The following is a 26,398-nucleotide window of genomic DNA, read 5'->3' as shown; positions in this document are numbered from 1 at the left end:
GATATTTACACAATTTTTTAAAATCATAAAATCAAATTTAAAAAATGTAAAATTTAAAAATCGATTTTCATTTAAAGGGCAGCACTTTTAGCAATAAATTATTTTTCATGTGTTAATAAAAAGCAAAAAAAATTACAAAATTTAAAAATGTACCGATTCAAAAATAACTTACGAAAATAAAAAATATTGATTTTAAACAATTCAATTATAAATATAAAAAGTTATAGATTGTATTATTTATATGATACAAAATTATTCTATACTAGTTTTTAAAATAAAGGAACAATTCACAATATATAGTACAAGTACTTTTAACACAAATTAATAAACCTGATTTAAATAACAAATTAAAACAAATACATTTTACAATCTAAATAATACAATAAAAAACCACAAACAAAAACAAAACACTATATAATAATATATCTGACCCAATTCTAAATAACAAAGTAAACACAAAATTGACAATGACCCATGCTTTACCATCCATCTGCTTCTGCATCTAACTCCCTTGTGTCTGAATAAGCGTGAATATGTGAGACATGATTTTTTATTCCATTTACTTTTGAGTTGTCAAGTTTCATCGGTTTATCAGCAAGCTTGAAATACAATAAAAATTACAAAAATTTAGGTTAAATAATGTAGTTCATATTAAGAAATTTATGAAATTTAACTTAACATTTACACAATTTTTTTTTGTTTAAGAAAAGGGCGGACTGTAAATTAATAGCATTAACAAACAAAATACTAGATTTATTTGATAAATAAAATATGGTTCGAAATCGTTTGATTCTTTTTTATAAATATAATTTATTTAGTAGGTTTATTAATTAAATTATAAATTTAAATATGAACTTTTTTATATTTAAACCTAATTTTAACAAACGAACACGCATTCATTAATATTGTAATAGAAAAGTAAACTAAATTTAAAAGCAAAATACCGATCTTAATTTTTTAGTAATCAAACGAGTATTAAAATATAATAATAACAAAACAATTAAAAAAAAAAATTTTACACATTTTTGACTTATACTTTAACATTTTACTTAAATTTTCAACCAATATTTTTTACTTTAATAAACAGCGAAAAGGACGATTTTTGACGATGACCAGAACGCTATTAAATTATTCAAGCGTTAAACTTACACTGATTCGTTATTTTATAAAAAAACTAAAATAATGATTAAACAATATTTAGCTAGAGTTAAATCTTCATTTTAAATAGCAACATACAAAATAATAATACAAACAACTTTGCGATTCGTTGGGATAATAACAAACATACTAAAAATTTAGAACTTTTACTTTTAAATAACAAAAGTTATCGTCTTTCAAAATTCGGTCAAATAAGAATAAAAACAATAATAAATATAATGACAATAGAAATCTAAGATTTCGAACCATAATAATGGTCATTAAATTAACTAAGACTTTTAGTATGGTAGCACTACTATTTTTTGTTAACTTTCACTTAAAAATATCTTTATAATTCCCAACAAAATAGAAAACTTTAAAAAAAATTCTAAAAAAAAAATTCTAAAAAAAAAATTTAAAAACTTTAATTAACAGTTTATTTTTTTTACCTTATGGCCAATTTCTTGTAATTTTTTTAGAATTTCATTATCAAAATCTTCCTCATAACTTAAAATATCAGGTAAAAGTTGGTGGTGAACTCTTTTAGCTTCGATAGCATCATCAAAATCTTCAGCACCAAAATAAAGTAACCTAAAAATTAAAAAAATACATAAACCATGTTAATTTAAATAATGAAGTTAACTCATGCAAAAAATAAGGTATCATTTAAAAAGAGATTAAAATATTTTTTAGGAAATCTTTACATAAATATTTATTTTGTAATTTAAACCACAACACAGTTCTAAATCCTGTTTAGCTTAGGGGCTTTTCAAAAGATTTCATTTACCACTTATGCAAGACCACAATATTAGACAAGAAATACAATTTATTACTACAACAAAAAAATTCACAAAATTGGTAACAAATATTTCGTTTACTGTTAACAATAAAAAATCTGTTTAAAACATAAAATGGAGTTTTTACAAAATGATTTATAAAATACTTTATAAAATTGACTACCTTAATATAGACAGTGCAGTAGCAGTTGGAATATGCATTCCTCCTGCTCCTCCCATTATAAACACAGAGTTCATTGTATAATCATCAACCACAATACCGGGGGTCATAGAAGATTGGGGTCGTTTACCGGGTGAGATACTGTTCGGTGAGTTTACATCATTGACTGTAAAAAAAACAAGACATACAAAAAAAATAATTGCTCTAAAAATAAATGATAGTCAGGTTTTATTGAAATTTAGTAACAGTTTTACTAAGATAGTGTTACATTAAAATTACAAATTAAATAAATAAATTAATTTAAAAAATGTATTTGTTAGGTTTAATAAAGTTAAATAAAAACAAAATTTACTTTCAAAATCTCTCATCTCGTCATTAAACACTACTCCCGTACTTTCTGAATAAAAAAAGGAACCAAAAACTGAATTAATTGTTGACGTCACCGACACAGAATCACCATTGGGAGCCAGCACAGAGACATGGGTCGTCGACGACTTTCTTGTTCTGTCAGCACTTGGAATCGAACCCAAGGCATAATACTCAGGATCAAAAGTTTTTGTGTCTACAATTTTTTGACGAATTTCATCTAAATTATCGGGTGTAAAAAGTGATTTAACAAATTCAGATTTTACACCGTCACCGAAACTAAAACGGGATCCATAACTATGTTTAAATGCCTCAACAGTCCGATGCCAATGAAGAGCAGTCTCTTTGTCAAATTTTTCACTTGTAATATTATAACCATCGATTATTGCTAATATTAAACCCAATATAGGTCCTCCAGATGGCAAAGGAGGAACTAACAAAGTTTTCTCAGCAAAAGGTAGTTTAACTTTTAAAGTTTCACGTTCAATAACCTTGTAATCACTGAAATCAGACTGAGTTAAAATACCACCATTTTCTTGTATGTCATCAGCCATTTTCTCAGTCATTTTACCTTCATAAAAAATGCCAATGCCATTTTTGCTTACCTCAGTTAGAGTATTAGCAAGCATTGGTCTATGCATTATATCGTTATGTTTTTTAACATCGTGTTTTGAATTGTCACAAAATATTTGACACAGCGATGAATCAATAATCTCAGTTTTATATTGTTGAAGATTTAAAGCTAGTTCTCGACTGACTGCGAATCCATATTGTGCCTTGTTAATTGCTTCTTTAAATAACCTTGTCCAACTCACTCCACCACCATACTTATTATATGCATACCTAAAAATAAACAAACAAGTTTGGTGAATATAAGTTAAGTTAAATAAATAAAAACGAGAGCATGGTGTAGTAGTCAGAACACTTGCTACACTACATGAAATCGTGGGTTTAATCCCCACTGCTCTCATGCTGTAGTGGCCTTAAGTAAGGTGCTATAAACTCCTGCTGAGCCAGCACTTTATCAGGAGCGTAATTATCAAGCAATTATATATATATATTTTTTTATCCCAAACTGCCAAAGGCAACATATCCCAAAAATATCCCAAACTGCCAACGGCAACTCGAGACTGGATTGGAGTAAAAGCTATATATAAAAGAAAGTATAAAAGTTGTCAACTTAATTGATTATGTAAAAAAATAAAAATAAATTCAAAATAAGGTCTAAAATTTCAACTTTTTATTAAAACTATTACCTATAACCCTTTAATTCTCCTGGCACCCCAATAAATTTAACCCCTGCAATATTTGAATCCTGGCTCCCAGTTGACCCTTCACCTTCGTTTATAAACATGTTGGGAGTAGATTTTGAGGGGGCCACTTCTCTAGCATCAATAGTTGTTGATTCATTTGTGGTTTTGTTAAAAATTGTCATAAAAAACCCACCACCTAAAAGGAACATTTAAAACTTTTGTCAAATTAAATTAAAAATGCAAGTCATTTTGGTTATTTATCAATGCTAGAATAATACGAAGCCATTTAATACCACATAAGTTAGACAAGTTGCATGAATTTGGTACCACAAATTTAAAATGAATGCTACTCAATAACATTAAATTTTTTACTCAGAAAAACACAATTAGTTCGAGGAAAAATTATGAATCATTAAAAATGATTGATAATAAACAACAAGCTACTAGTTTTACACATAAATTATTAAAAAAAACACACACAATTATGCATAAAATGTCATGATATGTTCCTAAATAAATTAAAACATTAAAAATTAGAATTAGATTTTTATTTAAAATCCTTACCTATTCCACTAAACTGAGGGTCCACAACTCCTTGGCAGAGTAGAGAAGCAATAGCTGCATCTACAGCTGTGCCACCTTCCTTTAATATTGTTACTCCTACTTCTGAACATTCATGCTGGCCTACAATTAATAAACAGTGTTATGTTAGTTTAAATATTAATTTTATGTTAAAGGGATACATAAGTTTAAATCTAATAAACTTTATTCCAATAAATAAAGCTTTTTTAAATGAGCCTATGGAAAAAATATTCCTCAATTTAAAGTACCCAAAACAACAATGCTGGGAGCATGGTGTAGTGATAAGAACACTTGTTACACCACAATGAGGTCGTGGGTTCAATTCCCACTGCATCTTAAGCTGAAGCGCCCCTTAGTAAGGCCCTATAAACGGTATAAACCCCTGCCGACCAGCACTTAATCAGCAGCATAATTATCGAGCAATTACAATCTATATAAACAGCTATAGGCAATTCGAGACCGGGTCGGAGTAACTATTGTTACTCAATGTTTACATCGCGCATTTGACCTTCCCATATCTAGGATAAAAATATATACAAAAAATAATAATACTTAAACTTACTTGCAGCCACAGCAGCAGTTTTATAAACATGATGATGTTGTTCTTGAGGTTTAGAGGGAAGATGATGGTGTCCACTCTAAAAAACAATAAGTAGTATTTAAAGAGGTACAAAACCACAACATCTCAAAAAAGGTAAAATTAACAAATCTCTATTTTATTTAAGCTTATTACTATGTTTAACCCAATACAGAATTTTATAATAAATTATTAAAACTATTGGTTGAAGGTTTTTAAGAGATCAAAATTAAAAAAAGTACTTACATGATCTGGTATAGAATGTATGGCCATTCCCAGAGAGACCATTAACAGAAAAAACAAGACCAATAATCTTGACAGACACTGGCAATTCCATACGTTAGTTTCCGACGATATATTCACATTTGCGTTCTCATATTCATTTCTACCTGACAATAATCTTATTTTTTTACAGTTTTCATTTTGTTGAAGTTCAATGTCAGAGGTGCTGTCTTCTTCACTTTCAGTAGAAACTCTTATGTAACCTTTCTTTGCCGGCATTTTATTGTGTTAGTTTACATTAAATACTGGTTACTTAAAATAATAATACCTAGCTTAATACTGCTGTAACAAAAACAAAAAAGGTTTAATTTTTTTTATCATGAAATTAAAAATAGTGAATATTAATTAACTTATCAGATGAAAAAAGTTTGAAAATAAAAGAAAATGAAATAAGTTTTAACAAACTATAAGAATGGGTTATTTTAAGTGTGGGTTTTAAACCATATTTAAGCTGGTAATATGGTCATCAGTTTTTGAGTTAAAGTGTCTTCAAATTTTTGGTTACTGATAATTTCCAACATAGACATCATAGCAGATTTATAATGAGTTGCATCATTCAGTAACACATAATACTCATATTTTCTATCTTCATTTTCAAGAGATATTTCTTGGAAATTTAAAATTGTTTTTCCGAAAATGGTTAATAGATCCAAGCAAAAAACAAATACTGAATTTAATGCTTTATCCCCACTTTTTATGCCTTCAAGTAAGACAAGAAAATCAACAGCATATAGAAATAAGTTAAACACACAAAACAATTCAGGGGAAAAAGTATCTAAACTTTGTTTGGTAAACAACATACCTTTCATTGCAATGACATAATTTCTTGAAAATCGATCCCACCTTGATATAGACATCCATTTTTTGCAGCATGAACTGCTTAACAAGCCAGTAACTCTATGCAGTAAAGCAGCAAGGCTAATAGGAACTTTACATGGTAATAAATTAAACAGGGGTAAGGATTTAAGGTTCTCATTTGAACAGGAAATATTAAGAATATTTTGATCAATTAGTGCCTGCATGCAATTTAATATAACTTGCCAATCTTTTTCTGTACATTTCGGTAAGACCTGCGTCAATGCTATTACAATACCATGACCAAACAATTCCTGATTTTTAACTGAAAAGTCATCCAATATTAAACTTGAAATTGGTAGTAAACCAGGGTTAATTAGCATACACTGAAACCAAATGGTTAACCCGGTACCTTCTAAACAGTTATTAATTAAATCAAATGGAAAATCACATTGGCAAATATCAGTTACAGACAAAGGTAAACAAGTTTTATAATCTTCGTGTTTACATAGTAATGGTCTTAAATACAACTGAGTGTTCCAAGATAAGGACTTTGATACATTCAAAATCCAACTTAAAATTTTCTGATCGTCATTTGATATTTTTAAGCATGCTGCTTCAACAACTAGATGTAAAATTTCTTTAAAAATGTCTGAAATGTTGTCCAAAAGTTCTGTTGAATGTAAAAGTTGTGCCAAGAAATAAGAAAGACCAAGTTGTTGACATACAGACAGCAAGTCAAATCGATCCAAATTGTAAACTAAGAAAATATAGTTTATAGAAAAAATAACAGACGCTTGGTCTTTAGAATTTGCTAAGAAAGGCAAAATAAATCTACTTAATATATCATCCAATATAAACTCAGCAACATTTTGAAACCCAGCTTTATTTTGATTTTTCGATAACTCCAACAACTTTAACAAAAATTTCACAGCTTTCATGAGAATTTTCTCCCTGCCATCAGATTTAATTTTTTCCACTAAAATATTTACGAGTAGATTTTCTTGTTCCTCATTACCATATAAACTTAATAAAGGGATTTTCAGTAAAGCATTGGCAAATATTTGATTATGTTCGTCTTGGTATAGAATAAGTTCTATTAATTTTTCTATAGCGAAACCTGGGTAAACAAAGCAAGAATCGCAAACAACTTTTAGAATACGGTCTTCACTGTTCGAAGAATCCAATCTTGAAACTGTGTTAAACATAACATTAATTTCCTTTTTAAAATCGTTATTTAGACTTTTGAAAAATTTCCCATAATGATCTAGGAAGTTCTGATTTAAAACTAATTTCAAAACTTCCAGTTTAGTTTTAATATTAACTTTTTCAAAGCAGATAGAAATTAATTTTTTCCACTTTTGAAAATTAATTTCTTTCGTAATAGTAGAGTTAAATTTTACTAATGATACAAAATGTTCAATTTGTAAAATATTGTCATATTTTTTTGCAAAACATGTGTAGCATTTTTCGATTTCAATATCAGAAGAACTATTATTTAAAAGCCCATTAGTAAGGTAAGTTATAGCTTTATTATAACCAAATAAATTGTTTTTCACTTTGAATAGAGCAAGTTCAAAATGTAATTCCATTTTCGAGGACAATTTTTGACTTGTAAAATTTTCTGTAGCATCTACTTTCAGATTAGTAATTGCATTTGTTAATGATTGAACTAATTTTCCAATTGTGGTATTAATTTGTTGTTGCTCTTTATTCAAGCTGCAAGATATTAATTTGTTTTCCCAAATTTCTTTAAGGGTTTTCATACCATCAATGCATTTTTTTTTATTGGCTAGATTTTTTGATGATAAAATCGTCTCGTAAATGTAATTTTCATCAAAATTTAACTTGGACATTTTTCTCTTATGTATTTCAGAAATATCTAATAAATCTTGGAATTTATTAAAATCAATTTCAATTTCCCGGGTTTGATTTCCTTTTAAAACCTCACAGTGCCCCAAGTCAAACATTTCAACAGCTTTGACTAATTCAATATTAAAATTGTCAATTACATTTATTGAATCTGTTTTCAAATCTTCAAGTAAATTTAAAACCTTTTTAGTATAAGCACCAATAAACTCTTCATTAATGATGTCCTTATTTGAATATAATTCACCAAAACAAAATGTTAAATAAATTACGAAATGCTCAATTATCATTTTTTGTTGACAATAATTTTTTAATTGTTGAGCCAAAGAAATAGCCAAATCAATGGATGCTGTTGCCATTATTAAACCACCTAAATTTGAAAGTAACGAACATCTGATAATAATCTCAAAAAATTCATTCCATGAAAGGTTACAGGTATATCCTTCAATTGATTTTATTGGTAAAAATTCTATTATTTCACAGTCATTTAAAACATATGAAAGCAAAATGTAAACAGTTTTAGTTTTCAAAAACTCAGTTTCAAAATTTTTTTGTTCATAACTTAACCCATTAGAGATGTTTTCCAGTAATTTGTAAAAACCTTCAGGTTTTTTTGAATGTATTTCATTATGTAAAGCTTCGCATATAAGTACAACTTCTTTGGAGTTTACTATGTCCATTTTAGAGAAAATTATTTAAAATCTAGGAAATCTATGCAAAATATTAACTATTATTTTAACAGCTAAATTACTAAATATATATACACTAACAGACTCAGGCAGCGATTGCATTTTGAAACCATAGTTTTTCGGCGCCATACATGCTTCTTATACTAACACGTTAACATATTTATAGCTCTTGGAACTTAAAAACACATTAGCAAGCTGTTAGTAAATAATTTATTTAGTCGCAACGCTATATTATGCCTATTTGTTAAATCTATTTCAAATTGCATGTAACTTGCTTCTGCAAAATGAACGCAAAATACTACGGCTCTCTTTATCATAACCTAACGGTTACCAAACATTCAGTAAATTTAAAAATGTTATCACAAGGTCTGATTATCCTCAGTTTGTTAATATTTACAATTTCCTGTAATAAACATGCACTTTAAATAAAAAATCAAATGTATATGTTTTTTTAAATTGACGTATGTTTTATTTTTGTTTAAAATTTGTTTTAAAATTTAAACAACAGTTTTTATTTAAATATGATTTCGATATCGCCTTGCAATTTGTCCACTAACAATTTCTGTCAATGAAATGTCGTCCATAATTCCTTCCCAATGTAGTACAACTGTATCTTTAATTGACGCAGCAATAATCAAGGATGCGATCTCGGCAGAAAATGGCGGTAATGAAAGCCATCGCAATTTCCGGCAGTGACTAAAAAATCCACTTTCATATGTCGGTTCTTCGCTTAAGTATCGAAACAGCGTTCTAAAATAAAAAATTCTTATTAAATTCACACAACTTAATAAACCACAAAACAAAAATATCAACTTATATAAATATACTACTTATCCAAAATAAATTTAAAAAAACACTTACGAAACTTCGTCATCAAAGTTTATAAAGAAGCTCCAAATAAGATTAATAAACGGATAAACGATCAGATAAATGATAAAAGTTGCCATGATGTTAAGAAAAATTAACCGAAAGTAATCCCTTGGAAACTTAGAGTACAGGGTTCGAATATGAGCATAGGCATTTTTGTTGTTTAATTTTCTTTGCGCATGTCTAAAAAATATGATTTTTTTTTTTTTACTTAAATAAAAGTCGAACTAAAATACAGTTGCAATTTCAAGAAGTATATAAAATCACAAAACAAATAGCATTATAAATTAAAATTTACAAATTAAACTAGTCTGTAACACTGTAAAAATTCTAGCCTATATATCAATAAAATTATTTTTATATACTCACCAGAGATATATATAAAAACAACCCAATATTAAATGTATTATTGCTTTAAAAATACGGTTTATTTTAAAATTTTAAAACTTTTCATGAAAACCTACTTTCTGCAATACACCCCACTTGGCTGGGGCGGGTCATGACTTTGTTGGCGTGGGTCATCATATAAGAGACAATTCTCATCATTTTCATTTTCCGATATGTAATCTTCTGATGAAAATGGCGTCTGTTCACGCTTGTTTTGCTTTTTAGAACCTTTAGGCCTGCCTCTTGGGTTAGGTGCTTTTACTGTAGACTTTTGCTTGAATTTTTTTGAAGCTTGTGGTTCAGGCTGTTGTTTAACGCTTTCGTTGCTACTAGGCGCACTGGATAGGGGCGGTGGTGGCTCTGCCTGTTTTTTTCTTCGAGGCATGGCACCTTGTAAGAGTTACAGTCACCATGAATTAATTAAAAATGCGAACAGCTATTTCGCCCCTCATTGGAGAAGTTTTTAATTAAAAAATATTACTACAAGATATTTTCACACGAAAAACGAAAAACTATAGGCTATTGTGATTCACATTAGTTAAATATGACGTCACAGAAAGTTAAACGGAGTGAACAAATTTAACACAAATCATATAAAAAACATGTTCAAGTATTTTGTATTTTTAAAGCGCAAACTGGAGTTAAAACCAACACAATGCCGGGTGAAGACCGTTTCTATAGATATCAGTACTATGTACCTAGAAGACGAGACCAATGTGCTGATAAAACATATGAAAGACTGCAATACGAACAATACAAGCGGAAAAACAACCAATTAAAAGCGCCAACAATATTTCGAATTGCTTTTAGCCAAGCTGTTATTACTGGTTTAACATTTCTGCTATGTTATATTATTTCGTCGTTGTTTTTGGAAATTACCGACGCCTTTTATAAGTTTATAACCGGTAAAGAAATATTGGAAGTTCATTTAGCTTGGATGAAACAACACCCTGATCATTTTCTGGCACAGATTATTACAGCGTTTAGGAACACTCTAAAAAAATTGGGCGTCACTTTTCTTGTGTTTATTGGTTTGGTTGTAAAAGATTATCTATTGGTTAGAGCAATCAAAAGCTTAAAACAGTAAGTTTTTTAGCAAATACTTCATACTGTCATACATACAGCATAAAATAAACTTTCATTAATTTCAAATTGTTCGGCATATTTCAGATTTAAAATATTTGCCAATAATTACCCTAATTTTTTATTTAATTTTTTTTAAACTTTACCTATAGAAAATGTTACATTTGTACAAAACCTCAAATCAAAAAACGATACATGACTCGAAGTTATTATTGCGAAAGAAATGTGCAAAGTTTTTTTAACGAAAGGCATCAGAATTACAAGAGAAAAGAAAAAAATAAATTGTCTTCTACCCCATTTATTATACAACTCATCGTATATATTTTTACCGAACTAAATCGTAAGTTGAATTTGTTGATTGTTGGCTTATCATTACTTGCTAGCCCAAATGTATTTTATTCTAAGGTTAACTTTTTTATATGGGGTATTAATGGATTTATTGGTTTTATATTAACCTTATAGTAAAACAAACTGTAGAAAAGATTGATATCATTTTACTAATAAGCGTTTACATTTTTTTACCGATAGTTTTAAAAGCAATTGTCAACATTTTAAACTTCTTCAAAGACCTGGGCTCCATGATAAAGTACTCATTAGAACGACGATATTTCCCCGAAAAAAGATATCATCGTTATTCAAGTATGTCAGTACTCATAAAATCCTAAATAGATTTTTATTGACTTGTAAAACGGTTAATTTATACGCAGGTAACCGAAGACGAAAAATGAATAGATTACACATGCGATATAGACCCCACTACTACGGCGAAAATGATTATGATGCTTGTATATCGGACAACGAAGGTATATCACTACGTCGACCTTATGATTGTATGCGTTGATAATAAATTTTTGTTCATAAATTTCTGTATTATTTGTTTTAAACTAGGTGTTTCTATATTAAGACACTTATATACTTTAAAGATTAAGAAAAAATTGTAGCCAACATCTGGCAAAGTTTTACCCTGCTTAACAATGTACGACTAGTTGTCTAACTATTAATAATTATTAATTTTGGACGTTTTGAGTCGTATATTGTTTTAGAATCTGACAATTCTTTACAAGCTGAGACAAGAAACAATTCCCCAATGCCAAGTGAAGGTTTAAAATCTAAGAACCAGTCTTCACAGCTTACAGATCAATCTTGTTCTGATAGTGATAAAAGCTCTGACCCAACGACTACTATCCATAACGTGTCGGAAAATACAGAAATGTGTGAATCAGATTTTGACCAAATTCAATCCAAAATACCTACTTTTAACCACAATATAGCATTTCCAAACCGGCGCAACCCTCTCAACAAGAATAAATTAACCTTTCTTTATAGCCAGCAAAACAAGCCTGACTTAAACCAAAGTGTTTTGAATTTGGACCAATCTAAGCAAAATTGCTCAGATTTTAACCAATTTCAGTTCAATAAACCAAATCTAAACCAGGCAAGCCAAATAAAACCCGAACCAATTTTTAAAAAACCAACCAGCCTACCACCCCAGCAGCCTCAGTCTATTTCCGCTTACGACAAAGCACAGCGTTGGCTTGACGACGACAGACCAATCGTTATCGACAATGACGTCACAGACGACGAGCCAATTGTAGTGTGTGATGACGTTAGTGTCATGTCGTCATCAGTAGCGGGGGCTGTGATAAGATCATCTGATAGTAATGTTAATTGGAAATTAAAAGCAAGAAATGTGAGAAGGAACAGTAGTATAAGAGATGTGATAAATGAGACTTTGAGAAGAGGAATGTCTTCCTATTACCTTCGCCCGAAAAGATTGACATAAATAAAAAATTTTAAACTCATTGTCTGATTTTTTTCTTGGTAAAATTGTGTTAACCTAATTAGGGTAGAAAAAATAACCTTAAATATTAAATCCACACAAAAACTTAGGATATTTTATATAAACAATGTAATATAATGTTTTAAAACAAATACAATAAAAAAGTACATAGTTAAAAAGCTGCTTTGATAATTTATCAAACGTTAATTTAAACCCATTTAGATTTACAGTGCTTCAAGAAACTTTAATTTCTTCATCTTCAGGAGCAGAAAACAAAAAAACAAAATTTAAAATCTTGCAAGGTCTTGTCTCTAAAAAAGATTTACCAACTAACCCAAATAAACATTTTTTTTGGGGACCCGTGTTAAGAACGGTTGATAAGAATACAATCAATTAAAAAACAGTGGAAAATTATTTATTAAAAATCTTTGATGAGCAGCTTATTCTTCATCATCTTTCTCTTCCATTTCTTCCTCTGTCTTTAATAATTCCTCCTTAACAAATCAAAAAAACATTAGTTCTGTATACTATCAATACACTTTAACACATACTGCTAAAGTGGAAAATATATTATATTTTTTACAAAAACCAAAATTATAAAAAAATAAACCTGTCTTCTTTGCTCATAAATGTCCTCAGCTTCTGCTCTCTCTTCTTCTGTGTATTCCTCCTTATCCAATCTCTCCAACCTTCGGACTATTATAAGGATCTCTAGTCTGTAACCATCTTCTTCAATGCATGGATTATCTGGACAAGATTTAAAATTTTTTTAAACAAAAACAGTATTATAAATAACATATAAACCTACCATTTACAACAATTGCTCTTAGGAATGGAAGGCAAATTAACTTGTTCAATTCTTTTAAGTTAGATAAGTTGTTTGCCCTAAAAATAAAGTAATAAGTTGATTAAATTAAGGATTAGATTTTAAAACTAAAGTGGTATAACAAACCTTAAATTAATGTACTGCAGTTTCTTCATGTTTTCTGAGAATCCGTCCAAGTTATCAATCTGATTATCTCGTAAATGTAAACTTTCAAGATTTTCAAGTCTATCCAGTCCCTCTACTTTCTTGATCATATTTTGGGCCTAAATTAAAACATGACCAACAATGATAAAATGTGCAAAGAAATGGTAATTAAAGAAAGTACTTTGACAAAACACAATACTTTATAATTAATTCAACATACCAAGTAGAGATTTTTAAGGTTAGGAAGATAAATTCCATTAGTGGATTCAATTTTATTTCCTCTTAGTTCAAGTGTATGAAGATTCATCAAACTTTTGGGTGATAATCCACTTATTTCTGTAATTTGGTTACCTAGGTAGGCATAAATGTTTATGTATCGAACATTAATAACATAAAATTCATGCAAAAATAATCCCTAACTACCTGTTTTTTTTAAGGTAAAGTTGTAGGGCATTACAATTTTTATACATTTGACAAACCCAAAATATCCAGTTAAAAAAATTGTTACACTTACCATTTAAATTAATTTTTTCCAACAATGGATGATCAATGCCCTCTGTATTTGTAATTTTGTTCCCCGATAAGTCCAAAACCTTAAAAAAAATAGTAAATAAATATAATACGTTAAATTTAAAAAATATAAAACAATACCTGTAAGTAGGGTAAAGTTTCCAACTTCGCTGTTGTAATATTATTTTTGTCTGCTTTTAGGGTAAGAAGATGAGTTAAGTTGTTTAAGGAAGATAAATCATTAATTAAATTGCCAGAGATATCAACATATCGGACATGAATAAAATTCTTAAGCAATTGAATGTCGGTTAAGTCTCTGAAACGTGAAAAAATTATAGCAAAACATACCAAGAATATATTAAACATTTAGCTTTTACTCCTTTTAAATAGTTAATAAAAGCAAGAGAATAGCATCCACCTAAGTCCACTTAACCCTAGGTCAAATTTATAAAAAGTAACCTATATTTTGACTGTTTGATTGCAAGTTAGCATTTTAATATAAAGGATAAAAAGAAAAGTGACTAACCTTTCGTGGGCATCTATTCTCACATAGGCATGCGCAAGCCCAGTTCCAATCTTACACAACAAAGATAAACATTCTGGAATCATTTCTTGTGTGAGAGGATTTTCAGGTAAAAGCTAAAACAAAAATTATAGCATTTTGTTAAAAATAATTATAGGCATATAAGTTTTAGGTTTCTGGACAGTAATGAAAAAATTTATTTAACAAAAAAATACCAAAAACCCAAACAAAAAAAACAAATAAAAAAAAAAATTTTGGTGGAAGTAACGTCTTAAATTTTTACTTCTCCTTCTCCTGCTTGCCCGTCTTCTCCTCCTTCTTCTTCCCCACCTCCAGTGATTTCATCTTCGAAATCTGAACCCTCCGACATTTTAATAAATAAAACTTAAATAAAAAACTAAAATATTAAAACATGAGCTTTTAAAATTCCCTTAGCAACCGGTAACTGATACCTTGCGACCTCGAGTGTGTGGTTTTTTAATATTTTTGAATATACTTATCCTCTTTAAAAAAAATTAGTGAAATAACCAATATATTAAAACTATTAAGATATACAAATAAAAACTTCTCAAAAGACAGAATAAGCGTTAGCACATCGTGTAGGTGTGGAAAGACACCAGAACTGTTATTTTTTATTTTAATTTCTTGGTGGTCTTTATTTTTTATCTTAAAACTTGACAATTGTGACTTGTAAGTGTAGTCTAAAACAAACGGTTTAAAATTTATTCAACTACAACACACAACATATTGACAAAATAAAAGTTGCATTTGGGCACATTTCGGCATAGTAGACGAATCACAAATAAGAACATTGAAAAAAATTAAATTTTAAATTAAAAAAAATGTGTATGCAATGCATTAAAATTAATAATTTAAAAACGTTTATACCACACTGTAAAAGTTAATTTACAATTGATAAGATGGTATAGGTAGAGATTAATAATAAAACAATGTTGAAAAATTCACAATACTTAGTTCTGATATCAAGAGACCTGAATAGACATGTACAAAATAATAATAAAATAAGATCAACACTTCAAAAATCATCATAAAATTAGTATACTAATCTAATATAATAAAACTACCATACTACGACTACAATATATACAAAACTCTATTTTACATAACATTTACAATACTTGCATAAAAAATTGATATAACTGAAAATAATAATAATAATGTTGTTAAAATGTTTGAGATTTAAGGTTTAAAAAATTGATTTGTATAGTTAAAGTTGAGCCATGTTGTGTAAAAGTAATAAGATATATGACATAATACATTTAATATAGTTAACAAAAGAAAACATTATACTAAAAATAAAAACACAAATGGTAAATTGAACCTGTAAGGGTGAGTTTAAATAAATAAAATTTTTAAAGTATCCCAAAAATAGTGTTAATTTTTTTCCAAAAAAAAGGGCCAAAAAAATGTCAGATGAATTTAAAATATACTGCAAAATTGTGCAAGATTTTGAATTAATACTTTTAACAAAAAAACTTAAAAATAAATATAAAAAATGCTACATTTAATTTAATCCATTTTCAATTATTTTTTTTAATAAAGTTTCCAAAAATATTTTATGCCATATTTTTAAATGCAGCGGCTACGGCTTTTTCAATCACTTTTGCTACATCTTTGATTTCTAACTCACTCATGTTATTGTTCACAGCAATTCTGATACTGAAGGGCCAATCTTTGTTAAGTTCTTGTTCAAGACGACTTGCAATAGTTATACAAACACCATTCTCCTCACACTAAAAATTCAAGTTTACAAATTTAAAAGTTAGAAAAACAGATTAAATTTAAAAAAAATAGTTTAACCCGAAATAACTTAGAACACTTCAATTTTGGATTCTCCACCAAGGAATGTATTTACATGAGGTCCTGGGTTCAATCCTGCCTGCTCTTATGCTGTAGTGCCCTTGAGTAAGATGCTATAAATGTTAAGAACTCCTAGTTAACCTACATCTAAGATAAATAAATGTAAATAAAAAACTGTTGTTAACCTGTTTTACAATGTGGTTCAGGAATTCCAAGTCAGCTTGTTTGTTTGTTGAATTTTCACTTCTCAAGTGAAAGGAGGGAGACTCTGGGTAACCTGTTATTTCTATCCCTGGAATTCTAATAAAACAATCAAAATATTGTTCAAATACCCAAAAATGTTCAAAAAGAGATAAGCCCCAACATTTAATTACATTGTTAAAGAAAAAGCTGAGATCTTGACAAAAAAGTTTTTTTTTTAACCTACTGTTTTAAGAGATCTTGAAGCAATGCTGCTTTACTTCTAAGACCAATAAACATTTCTAAAAAAAAACATTGAAGTAATAACCATAGTAATTTTACCCTAAAAAAAACTTAAAAATAACAACAAATTTTTTTAAAAATTTACAACCTAAAACCTTTAATAAAATATATTAAATTACCAGGTTTATTTTCCATGAGATCAACAGCTTCAATCGCTGCACGAGCTAACAATGGGGGCAACGATGCTGAAAATACATATCCGAGGCCGGTTAATCTCTGGTGGTTGATTACATAACGACTTCCACAACAAAATCCACCAATGGATGCTAGAGAGTATTCCATACTGCCACAAATCATATCTACTTTGCTAACCTGCAAAAAGCCAAAAATTTTAGATCAATAGTATCCGAAATACGGCAATAGGAAATTTAAAACAATAAAAATTTACAAGTTTTATTAAGTTTTATAAATTTTATAAAAATTATAAAAGTCCTATTGAGTTAAGTATTTACCGGTACATTAAAGTGTTCAGTAACGCCTTTTCCATGACAACCTAAGGTTCCAAACGATAAACTCTCATCGATAAACAACCTCACTTTGTATTTATACTTGAGTTCAATTAATCGAGGAAGGTCACAGATTTGTCCGGTGTTCATAAATATTCCTTCAACGATCATAAATTTTCGTGTCACTGATGCTTTTTTGGGGTCCTGAGAATAATATTTTAATAATACATATCGACCGTCCTTTGACCGGCATTTTAATTGTCATAATACGGTCAACTCTTAACTAATATTCACCCTAGACAATTTACCAATAAACTAAAGTTTTTTTTTTATTTTGCTTGGCTGGAAATTGGACATACATTTATGTATATTAGCTACTATGCCACATTATATATGGATTATCACAGTAAAAAAAATTTAAAAATTAGTTTGATTATTTTTTTTCAATAATTATCTATTTTAAAAGCATGTTACTAAAAAACAAAATTTTGTGAAACCTTTTTGTCAATAACTTCTTGTTTTTTTATCTTTTCTTCCAAATCTTTAAGATCGTTGTGCTTAAAATAAATAACTCGACTTCTAGAAGCGTGAATTCCTTTTTGAATAGCAAAACAAACTGCTTCGTCACTAAATTAAAAAATATTATAATTTATAGAACAATACTAAAAAATTAAAAATCAAGACTTTTCAAATATTATTAGAAATGCAAAATTTGTAAAAATAAGTTAATAAATGTAAATATAAAAGGAAAAAAACTTATTTTAAGTGTATTTTTCATTTAAAATAACTTTTTTTATGTTTTAACTTGTTTAAATTAATATTTCTACCAACTTACACAAATAAAATATCCCCTCTTTTAGCATAAGCTGGAATGGCACTGGCTACAGTAGCAAAACCATAAGAATAAATAATTGATTCTTCCGCTCCAAGAAACTCTGCTAACCTTTCCTCCAACTCTAAGTGAACATCTAAAACAAAATTTAAATAATTTTTAATATTTTTTTTTCTAAAAATATATATATATTTTTTTTACTTACCTACTGTCCCATAAAATCCCCTGGGACCACATGACCCAACCCCATATTTCCGAATACAATTTTCCGCACTTTCTTTAATTTCTTTGTTCTCGAGAAAGCCAAGGAAATTCATTGAGGCAAGGTTTTTACATTTTGAACCATTAATCGTAATTTCTTTACCAGGAGGTCTAAAGAAAAATATTGAAGAAATAAAATTTTGAATTTTTAAAAACCAAACCGCCACATTTTTTTATTAATTAGTAAGAAAACACTATAAAAAATAAATACAATTAAAACAAAAAAAATATTTACCAAAACATTTTTTTTTTAAATTTAACCTACCCAGACACAGTTCGATATGGTGTCGACTTTTTAAGAGTAACCTCGAGTGGTGGGACAAGGGGTTCTGGTTCCCATTCTTTAATTAGCTCCTCCTTTTCAGCATCCGTTAAGGGAACAGTGTCCCGGATCCGATAACTTTTAAAGAAGAGAAGACGAAAAATCCAGATCACTAAAACCGCTTCAAAGATCAAGTGATATAATGGAGCCTGTAAAAAAGGTTTTCAAATTTAAATATGATTAAAATTTGGATTTAAAAAATAGATTAAAATATTTGGTTTGTAACAATAAAAAATGACATCTATATATAATGAAGCTTAGTAAACGATATATATATATATGTTTATCCAATTTTTAGGCCTACAAAATAAATAATATTGTTGTTTGTGGTGCATAGGTAAATTATTTAAATTATTGCAGTCAAGAGTTGTGATCATTCATGATAATTAAAATGTCATTAATGGCATGTGAGATCAACTAATATTGTTTAATAAATCAAAATTCAGTTTATAAGTGAAACTTACTTGTAACGCTGAGTGAATAGCTTCAGCAACAACCCATTGTGTTGGAGGGTCAACCATTTTAACAACAACAAAATATTTAAACAATTCCTAAAACCTGGATAAAAACAACATAAACAAAAAATTTAAACATGCACTATTAAGAAATAGTAATTCTCCTATTAAGCCAGTTAAGATAATGATAATTTAGTTAAAATAAGTTAAACAAATTTAAACTGACAAATTTAAAAAAATAAGTTAAACAAATTCAAAGAATAATAATAAGAATTTTAAAAACAATAAATTGCAATTAGCAATAAATTGGAATACAATTTATGTTTGTGAAATATTACTTCAAATTTACGTATTTAAGACAAAACATTAACAAAAAATGAATTATTTACACTAAATAAAGAGAATTATTTTGATAAATCGAGTACGGTACATTACAATAAAAACTTTGCTACTGTATTCCTTTTACACATCACAACCATACAGACATTTCAATTGAGGCACAAATTTTGAGTCAAAAAAGAGTTCAATTAAAAATAAAATTATAATTAATCTTTTATTTAAGTACTTAGTAAAATAATTACTGCACATGAAGATTTTACAAAAAAATTATTTCAATAATTGAAAATTCTTTTAAAAAAAAACCTTGTACAGGCCACCTTTAAAAATTGTTTTTAAAAAATAGACGTACCATTTTAAATACAAAAACGCCACACTACAAAAAAATAACTAACTCTAAAGTTATTGCAATAAGTAACTAAATTATAAGTTTAAATAAAAAAAACTAGCTAATATTAAACAAATTTTTAAAGTCTTTTGCACATTTTTAAAATCGTTAAAAAATAGATAGTCATGGTAATAATTGCAACAAAAAATTAAATAAAATTTCTTGAATGGCTCTTTTAACAAAAACATTACTTTAATTTACAGCCTAAAGTTTTGTGCCTATTTTAATTTTTTTTTATTACCCTAATGGGCGTTTTTAAAATTATTAAAATTAATTTCGCACTTTTTAACAAAAAACAATCTGGAAAATTATCACAAAACATAATGCTGCAAAAAAGTTGTTTAAAAATTTAACAAAGTTTTAAGTCACAAAGAAAGACCCCTTTACAATTTTTACAAAACACAAAACAAATAAACAAAAAAAAGAGTTTAAATTCAAATTTAAAAAAGCTTTTTTATAATTTAGCCAAATTATCATTTAATTTTCTGCAATTATTAATTTATATTCATTTCTTCGGCAACTTTTTCTGCCACATTTTTTATTATGTCAGCAGCGTCTGACAGTTCCTTGTCTGACATTTCAACTGACACAGCGACCCTTATGCTAGGCGGCCAGTCAGGGTCCATTTCTTCGTGTGTCAGACGGCTGGCAATTGTCAGACAGATACCTTTGTCCGAACACTAAAAAAATAATTTTTTTTAGATTGTCAACATTTAACTAATATTTGGCTATTCTACTTTACTCAATATTACTTTAGTTTTGTGAATTAATTAAAAATAAAACATTTTTAGCCTGTTTTTTGCTTGTACACATGGTTATATGCTCTGCAAAAATATTTTTTAACTCTATAAACTAAATAAAAAAGACTCAACTGAAAAATTGACTTTCTGTAATAAATTTTTTTTAAATAGACTAAATTATTGACAACGTTTCCCCATTACAAATATAAGGAAAGATCTTATTACAGTTTTTGTTCACTTAATTAGATAAATGATACAAATAAATAACTGTATTTCCTTAAAAATATGTTTCTAATATTTTATATAACACAACTAGTATACATTTGATATATTTTCACATGTTTATTATATTTTATGATCTAATGATATTTTGACTTTCTCCTGACATTATTATTTTATGACTTTTTATAATTTTATTGAACCTATAAATTATTTACATTTTTAGTATAGTGAAGATGCTATAGCGCTCTTGAGTAAGGCACTATAAACGGTATGAACTCTTGCTGAGTCAGCACTTAATCAGTAGCATAATTATCAGGCAATTATAATATCTATAATATCCCAAACTGCCACAGGATAAAGATATATACAAAAAAAAATTAGTAGTTTATATTCAACTTATTAATATATTAGTGATTTTTGTCAGTTAAATTGACAACAATTAATTAAAAAGTAATATAGTAAACAATTTTATAAGCTAACTATTTTTACCTGTTCCACAATTTTTGATAAAAATAATTTATCTTCCTGAATTGTTCCTGGGCTAATTTTTTTAAGATGGAATGACGGGGAATCACAATATCCTGATACTTCTAAGTGAGGAGTGCTAAAAACAAATTTAAATAATGAGGTTATTTAAGAGAAGAAAATTGAAATTATTCTATTGTGAATGAAATTAGGTTTTTACATACTTTGCAAGTAACTGTTGCATAAGAGCTCCCTTGCTTCTAACTCTAGCAAAAATACCTGAAAAATTTTAAAGTTTGTTTTAAATAACAAATTTATAAAAATCAAAAAATTCCACAAAATTTACTTACTAGTAACACGTGCTTTTAAATAAAATAAATGTAGGAGCTTAGGCAACCCATATTTATATACATATTTATATAAACATTGCCAAAAAATTTAAAAAAATTTATTAACTTACTTGGATCTTCTTCCATGATATTAAGAGCTTCGATAACAGCACGAGCTAACAATGGAGGCAATGAAGCAGAAAAGACGTAACCCTGACCCGATAAAGTTTGATGGTCGACAACATAAGCACGTCCAGTACAAAATCCCCCAACAGAAGCTAAAGAGTATTCCATGCAGCTACATATACAATCTACTTTTTCTATCTGTAGAAAGTAATTTTTTGACTAGTATTTGGACTAACAAAAACTGCAAAAGTTGGCTTTTATAGGCTATAATAAAATCCATAACATAGTTTCAATACAGCCTAAGTAACAAATAAAGATTTAGCATAGCTTATATGTTTTTACAAGTTATTAAATATATACATAATGTTACAAAAGGAAGAAAAATTTTAGATCCTTTGTACATTACAGTTTTCAGTTAAATTTAGTAACATAAAGTACTAGAGAGAATTAGCAAGAAACGTAAAGTATAGGCAAGAGATTGGTGAGAACTGTATAGCATAAGAGAAAATTAGCAAAGACGGTAAAGTATAGAAGAGAATTAGCAAAGACCACAAAGTACGAAAAAAAATTATGAAGAACCGTACAGTACAAGAATTTTTCTTAGAACCATAAAGTAAAAGATCCACTTACTGGCACATTAAAATGTTCAGTGACTCCTCTACCATGCTCTCCCAGTACTCCAAACGATAAACTCTCATCGATAAACAACCTTACTTTGTATTTATACTTGAGTTCGATTAATCGAGGAAGGTCACAGATTTGTCCGGTGTTCATGAATATTCCCTCAACAACCATAAACTTGCGTGTCACTGATGCTTTTTTGGGGTCCTTTAGAAATTAAAAAAAATTAAATATATTTTAGTTGTCTAATAGTTTAAGATATTTTCCAAGTTTTGTAATTAGTTAATAATTTTTATATGTACAAACTGAAAGCTTTTTAGGTATATACATATTAAAATTAACATGATATATACACTTATTATATAAGCCAACACACAATAGAGCTCGGTAAACGATATATATATATGTTTATAAATATATACAAGTTTGTCAAATTCATAGACATAGTGCTATGATAAACTTTCGTGAGTAAATATTAGTTGCTAGTTGCACCCATATTATAAAAATTAAAATAGCTTACTAAAAGTACAGCAAACTATTGATAAGTATAAATTAATCTACCTTTTTATCCAATTTTTCCTGAGCAATCAGTTTATCTTCCAAGTCTTTTAAATCATTATGTTTGTAAGTTATAATTTTGCTTCTAGATGCATGCAATCCTTTTTGAATAGCAAAATAAACCGCTTCATCACTATTAAAAATAGTTATATAAATTGAAAAAACCCACAACATTTTGGAACAAAATTTAGGCCAAATATTGTAAGCTATGTTGAGTTATTTTTGATTAATACACTACCAACAATAGAATAGTGATCTTACACACTTTTAAGGATACCTACAAAATATACTAAATTTAATGGATTAATAGGATTGATTTACTTAAACCCTAACCCATTCAGAATTCTTTAAATCATGTATATTTTATAAGTACTGCACTTTTTATGTTATGTTAAAAATCTATTTTTCAATAAATAAAAACAATGCTAAAAAAGAAGCAAAAACCCACACAAAAATAATATCCCCTCGTTTGGCATAAGCGGGGATTGCACTGGCTATGGTAGCAAAGCCGTAAGAATAAGTTAAAGCCCGCTCACTTTTCATGTATTTTGCTATTCTATCCTCCAGTTCGACATGCACGTCTACATTAGAATTATTTCTTAACTTACCAGAGGAGTTTGCATGCAAATTATTTAAAGAGATATAGGTTATAAGCTATTTTACACACAAATTATTACGAAAAATTATGGTTAAATAATAGCATGCCAAAATTTAGAGATTAGTAAAAAAAACACACAAAAATATAATTATTTTAAAGCTATTTTTTAAGGTATTTAAAAAGAGCAATAAAAAATATTGTACGTGCTAAACTTAATTATAGATTAGAAAAGTAATCATTATTTTTTATATATATATTTTTGGTTAGCAATAAATACAGTTAATAGCACAAAAAATATTATTTGTCAATATTTTAAAGCAGAATATCTACTCACCTACTGTTCCATAAAAAGCTCTTGGCCCACATGAGCCAACCCCATACTTTCTAATACATTTTGAAGCTTGTTCATTTATCCTTTCGTTACCAAGAAAGCCAAGAAAATTCATCGAGGATAAATTCAAACATTTCTTGTCGTCTATGACAATTGTTTTACCAGGAGGTCTAAAAATACAAAAAAAATATTAAAAACAAATTATAAAAAACAAGAAGACTTTTAAACAAAAACCAAACGTAAACAATGACATTCACGAAAAAATCATACAAAACAAATCACTTTTGAGAATAGTTTCTGTAAATGACAAACTGCCAAGTGACCATAATCGCAAAAAAACATATAAGCTTGCACTATTCACAAAGTCATATAATGAAATACCCTTGTTTCCCCATACCTTCTTATGACAGTTTAAACGAAATGCTTTAGAAACCATGTTTTTGGTAAATGGTTTTCTAAATTAACTAGTACACGAATTAAAAGTTTATTTTTACCCTGTAACTAATCGGTAGGGTGTTGCTTTTGCTCTTGTTATATCCAATGAAGGGACTAAAGGTTCTGGCGTCCATTCCTCAATTAATTCGTCTTTTTCCTTTTCAGTTAAGGGAACTTTATCTCGAAGTTTGTAACTTTTTGAGAAAATAAGTCGAATTATCCAAATCACGAGAAGTCCTTCCAGCATTAAATGATAGAGTGGAGCCTAAAAATTAGTAATTTTTATACCAGGTACGAAAAGAAAAATAGGTAAATGTATAACTTTCAATATTCGAAAGTAAAAAGAAAGAAAAGTCATTAAATAAAAATTGAAAATCTAGTTAGTGTATTTTATTAATCAAGCTTAGAAGCTATAACAATATTTTAAATATTATTTAATAATTTACAGTAGATAATCAGAAAGTCAAAAAAGATCGTTAGTAAAACTTAGTTTAATAATAACACAAAAACGTTAAAATTAAATAAATAAATAATTTTGTTTAGTTTTAGACTTTAGTCAGTTAGTGGTACTAAGTTATATATACCTGAAACATGGAATGAATAGCCTCGGCCAGAATCCATTTTTCTGATTGCTCTACTTCCATTCCACTTGAATTTTAATTTGTTTTAAGCAAAATTATTTATTTACAAATTTGCTATAGTTACTACGGAAAAACGTAAATAATTTTAAAGAAAAAAGTTTCGGACCAAACCTATTTTAACAGTTGACGTTAGGTGGCGGTAGTGATCATAAAAATATTTATCCTCCACGAGAAATTTTTTATATAAAAGTCAATTTTACACTGAACTATAATCTATAAAAAGCATTCCTAAATCATTTAAATCATGTTAATTAAAAAATTGTTTAAATGTAAGGAGCATAGTAATTGACCATGTGAATGTTAACGACCATAATTAGTCATAATTAGTCAAAAAAATTAGTCATCTACATAACATTGCTTTATAAAACGTGACTTTATATATATAATTTGGTTATACCGTAATTTTAATACTTCCTATTAACAAGAAAACTTGTTTATTTTTACCATTAGCTCTTCCGTTGCAAGACCATATAGCTAAAAACAGACTTAACAATACTTTTATTGTAACAAAAATGTTGTTTATTTTATTTTTTGACGGATTTTTGAGTCTAAATAGTCATGTTTTTATTTAGGCTAGGCTTTAAATGACTCACATACTGTGTTTCTAAAAATTGTTTTCATGTAACCCTATCCTAAAAGAAGTCAAAATACTACCCCACAAATTAACATGAAAAGTGACTTTAACTTGGTGAAGGGTTGGCAAAAGATTTTGTTTACGTTCAGGTTTGAAATTTTTAAAGGTAATTACGTTAAAGAATTTATTTAAATTGCACTAAAAATGTTTAGTTTATGAAGTCATGTGTTTCAAAGTTGTTTTGGTTAATGTTTTTGTTAATACTAAAATACAAAGTTGTTGTTTTTTTGTTTTTTTTCAAAAACATTTTTTTAAAGATATTTTAAAATTTGTTTCTTGCCAAAAATGTTGTCTTGTTGAATTTTAAATTAAAAAATAAGTGTGCCCAAAAAGTTAAACTTTTAATTTAGGTTTACCTGAAATTTTTCACATTCCTGAAATTTTCAACTTAAAATGCCGAGACACAAAACAAAATATCTAGCTGGTATTTTGACTGTAGCGCTAAGTGAATGTAGACTCAGCTTTTGTAATAAGAACCTAAACAGTCTTGTTTAAATAAGCCAATTTCCATTAAGTTAAAAATATTTAGAAATAAAAAAAGGTCTACTTTTTAGAAATAAATAAACTGTTTATTAATTAGTCTTTAAAAATCATTTCGTTAATATTTTTTTTTAATTTTTGAGTTTTGCATTAAAATTACCGAAAATATTTTATCTGTTGCAAAAAAAAATTGGGTAATAAATTTTGTTTTCAATTATTAGCCGTGACAAAAAATTACCGGTGAAAA

At 27.9% G+C, this 26,398-nt stretch overlaps 6 protein-coding genes across 6 annotated transcripts; all 6 read right to left on the bottom strand.

Moving 5' to 3' along the window:
* Positions 1 to 83: 83 nt before the first annotated feature.
* LOC145744655 (scoloptoxin SSD14-like) lies at positions 84 to 5,431 on the bottom strand. The gene is made up of 8 exons (XM_082562560.1): positions 5,119 to 5,431; positions 4,858 to 4,933; positions 4,278 to 4,397; positions 3,717 to 3,909; positions 2,447 to 3,303; positions 2,098 to 2,260; positions 1,587 to 1,728; positions 84 to 599 (listed from the first exon to the last, which is right to left on the bottom strand). The coding sequence occupies exons 1-8, from the start codon at positions 5,371 to 5,373 to the stop codon at positions 480 to 482; spliced, it is 1,926 nt and encodes a 641-aa protein (XP_082418686.1). The 5' UTR covers positions 5,374 to 5,431; the 3' UTR covers positions 84 to 479.
* A 157-nt stretch (positions 5,432 to 5,588) lies between these two features.
* On the bottom strand, positions 5,589 to 7,261 carry LOC145745721 (gem-associated protein 4-like). Its single transcript, XM_082563872.1, has one exon. The coding sequence runs from the start codon at positions 7,155 to 7,157 to the stop codon at positions 5,601 to 5,603; it is 1,557 nt and encodes a 518-aa protein (XP_082419998.1). The 5' UTR covers positions 7,158 to 7,261; the 3' UTR covers positions 5,589 to 5,600.
* A 1,761-nt stretch (positions 7,262 to 9,022) lies between these two features.
* LOC145745908 (uncharacterized) lies at positions 9,023 to 10,146 on the bottom strand. The gene is made up of 3 exons (XM_082564089.1): positions 9,839 to 10,146; positions 9,369 to 9,545; positions 9,023 to 9,257 (listed from the first exon to the last, which is right to left on the bottom strand). Exons 1-3 carry the CDS (start codon positions 10,144 to 10,146, stop codon positions 9,023 to 9,025), a joined length of 720 nt encoding a protein of 239 aa, XP_082420215.1.
* A 2,585-nt stretch (positions 10,147 to 12,731) lies between these two features.
* On the bottom strand, positions 12,732 to 15,052 carry LOC145745282 (leucine-rich repeat-containing protein 23-like). The gene is made up of 9 exons (XM_082563313.1): positions 14,911 to 15,052; positions 14,631 to 14,743; positions 14,246 to 14,420; positions 14,109 to 14,187; positions 13,815 to 13,945; positions 13,577 to 13,713; positions 13,433 to 13,509; positions 13,235 to 13,371; positions 12,732 to 13,118 (listed from the first exon to the last, which is right to left on the bottom strand). Exons 1-9 carry the CDS (start codon positions 14,995 to 14,997, stop codon positions 13,065 to 13,067), a joined length of 990 nt encoding a protein of 329 aa, XP_082419439.1. The 5' UTR covers positions 14,998 to 15,052; the 3' UTR covers positions 12,732 to 13,064.
* A 270-nt stretch (positions 15,053 to 15,322) lies between these two features.
* LOC145746178 (serine palmitoyltransferase 1-like) lies at positions 15,323 to 19,405 on the bottom strand. The gene is made up of 10 exons (XM_082564381.1): positions 19,257 to 19,405; positions 18,736 to 18,941; positions 18,415 to 18,581; positions 18,213 to 18,345; positions 17,875 to 18,004; positions 17,384 to 17,581; positions 17,051 to 17,243; positions 16,876 to 16,930; positions 16,634 to 16,748; positions 15,323 to 16,381 (listed from the first exon to the last, which is right to left on the bottom strand). Exons 1-10 carry the CDS (start codon positions 19,311 to 19,313, stop codon positions 16,205 to 16,207), a joined length of 1,431 nt encoding a protein of 476 aa, XP_082420507.1. The 5' UTR covers positions 19,314 to 19,405; the 3' UTR covers positions 15,323 to 16,204.
* LOC145746177 (serine palmitoyltransferase 1-like) lies at positions 19,351 to 25,109 on the bottom strand. The gene is made up of 10 exons (XM_082564380.1): positions 24,981 to 25,109; positions 24,456 to 24,661; positions 23,965 to 24,131; positions 23,481 to 23,613; positions 23,036 to 23,165; positions 22,484 to 22,681; positions 21,859 to 22,051; positions 21,623 to 21,677; positions 21,423 to 21,537; positions 19,351 to 20,651 (listed from the first exon to the last, which is right to left on the bottom strand). The coding sequence occupies exons 1-10, from the start codon at positions 25,038 to 25,040 to the stop codon at positions 20,466 to 20,468; spliced, it is 1,443 nt and encodes a 480-aa protein (XP_082420506.1). The 5' UTR covers positions 25,041 to 25,109; the 3' UTR covers positions 19,351 to 20,465.
* Between the last annotated feature and the right edge of the window lie 1,289 nt (positions 25,110 to 26,398).

This window comes from Corella eumyota, chromosome 3, assembly GCF_963082875.1.
Source record: "Corella eumyota chromosome 3, kaCorEumy4.1, whole genome shotgun sequence".
NCBI classification, from domain to species: domain Eukaryota; kingdom Metazoa; phylum Chordata; class Ascidiacea; order Phlebobranchia; family Corellidae; genus Corella; species Corella eumyota.
The sequence above is the reverse complement of the archived record's forward strand: the minus strand, read 5'-3'. Positions and strand labels throughout refer to the sequence as shown.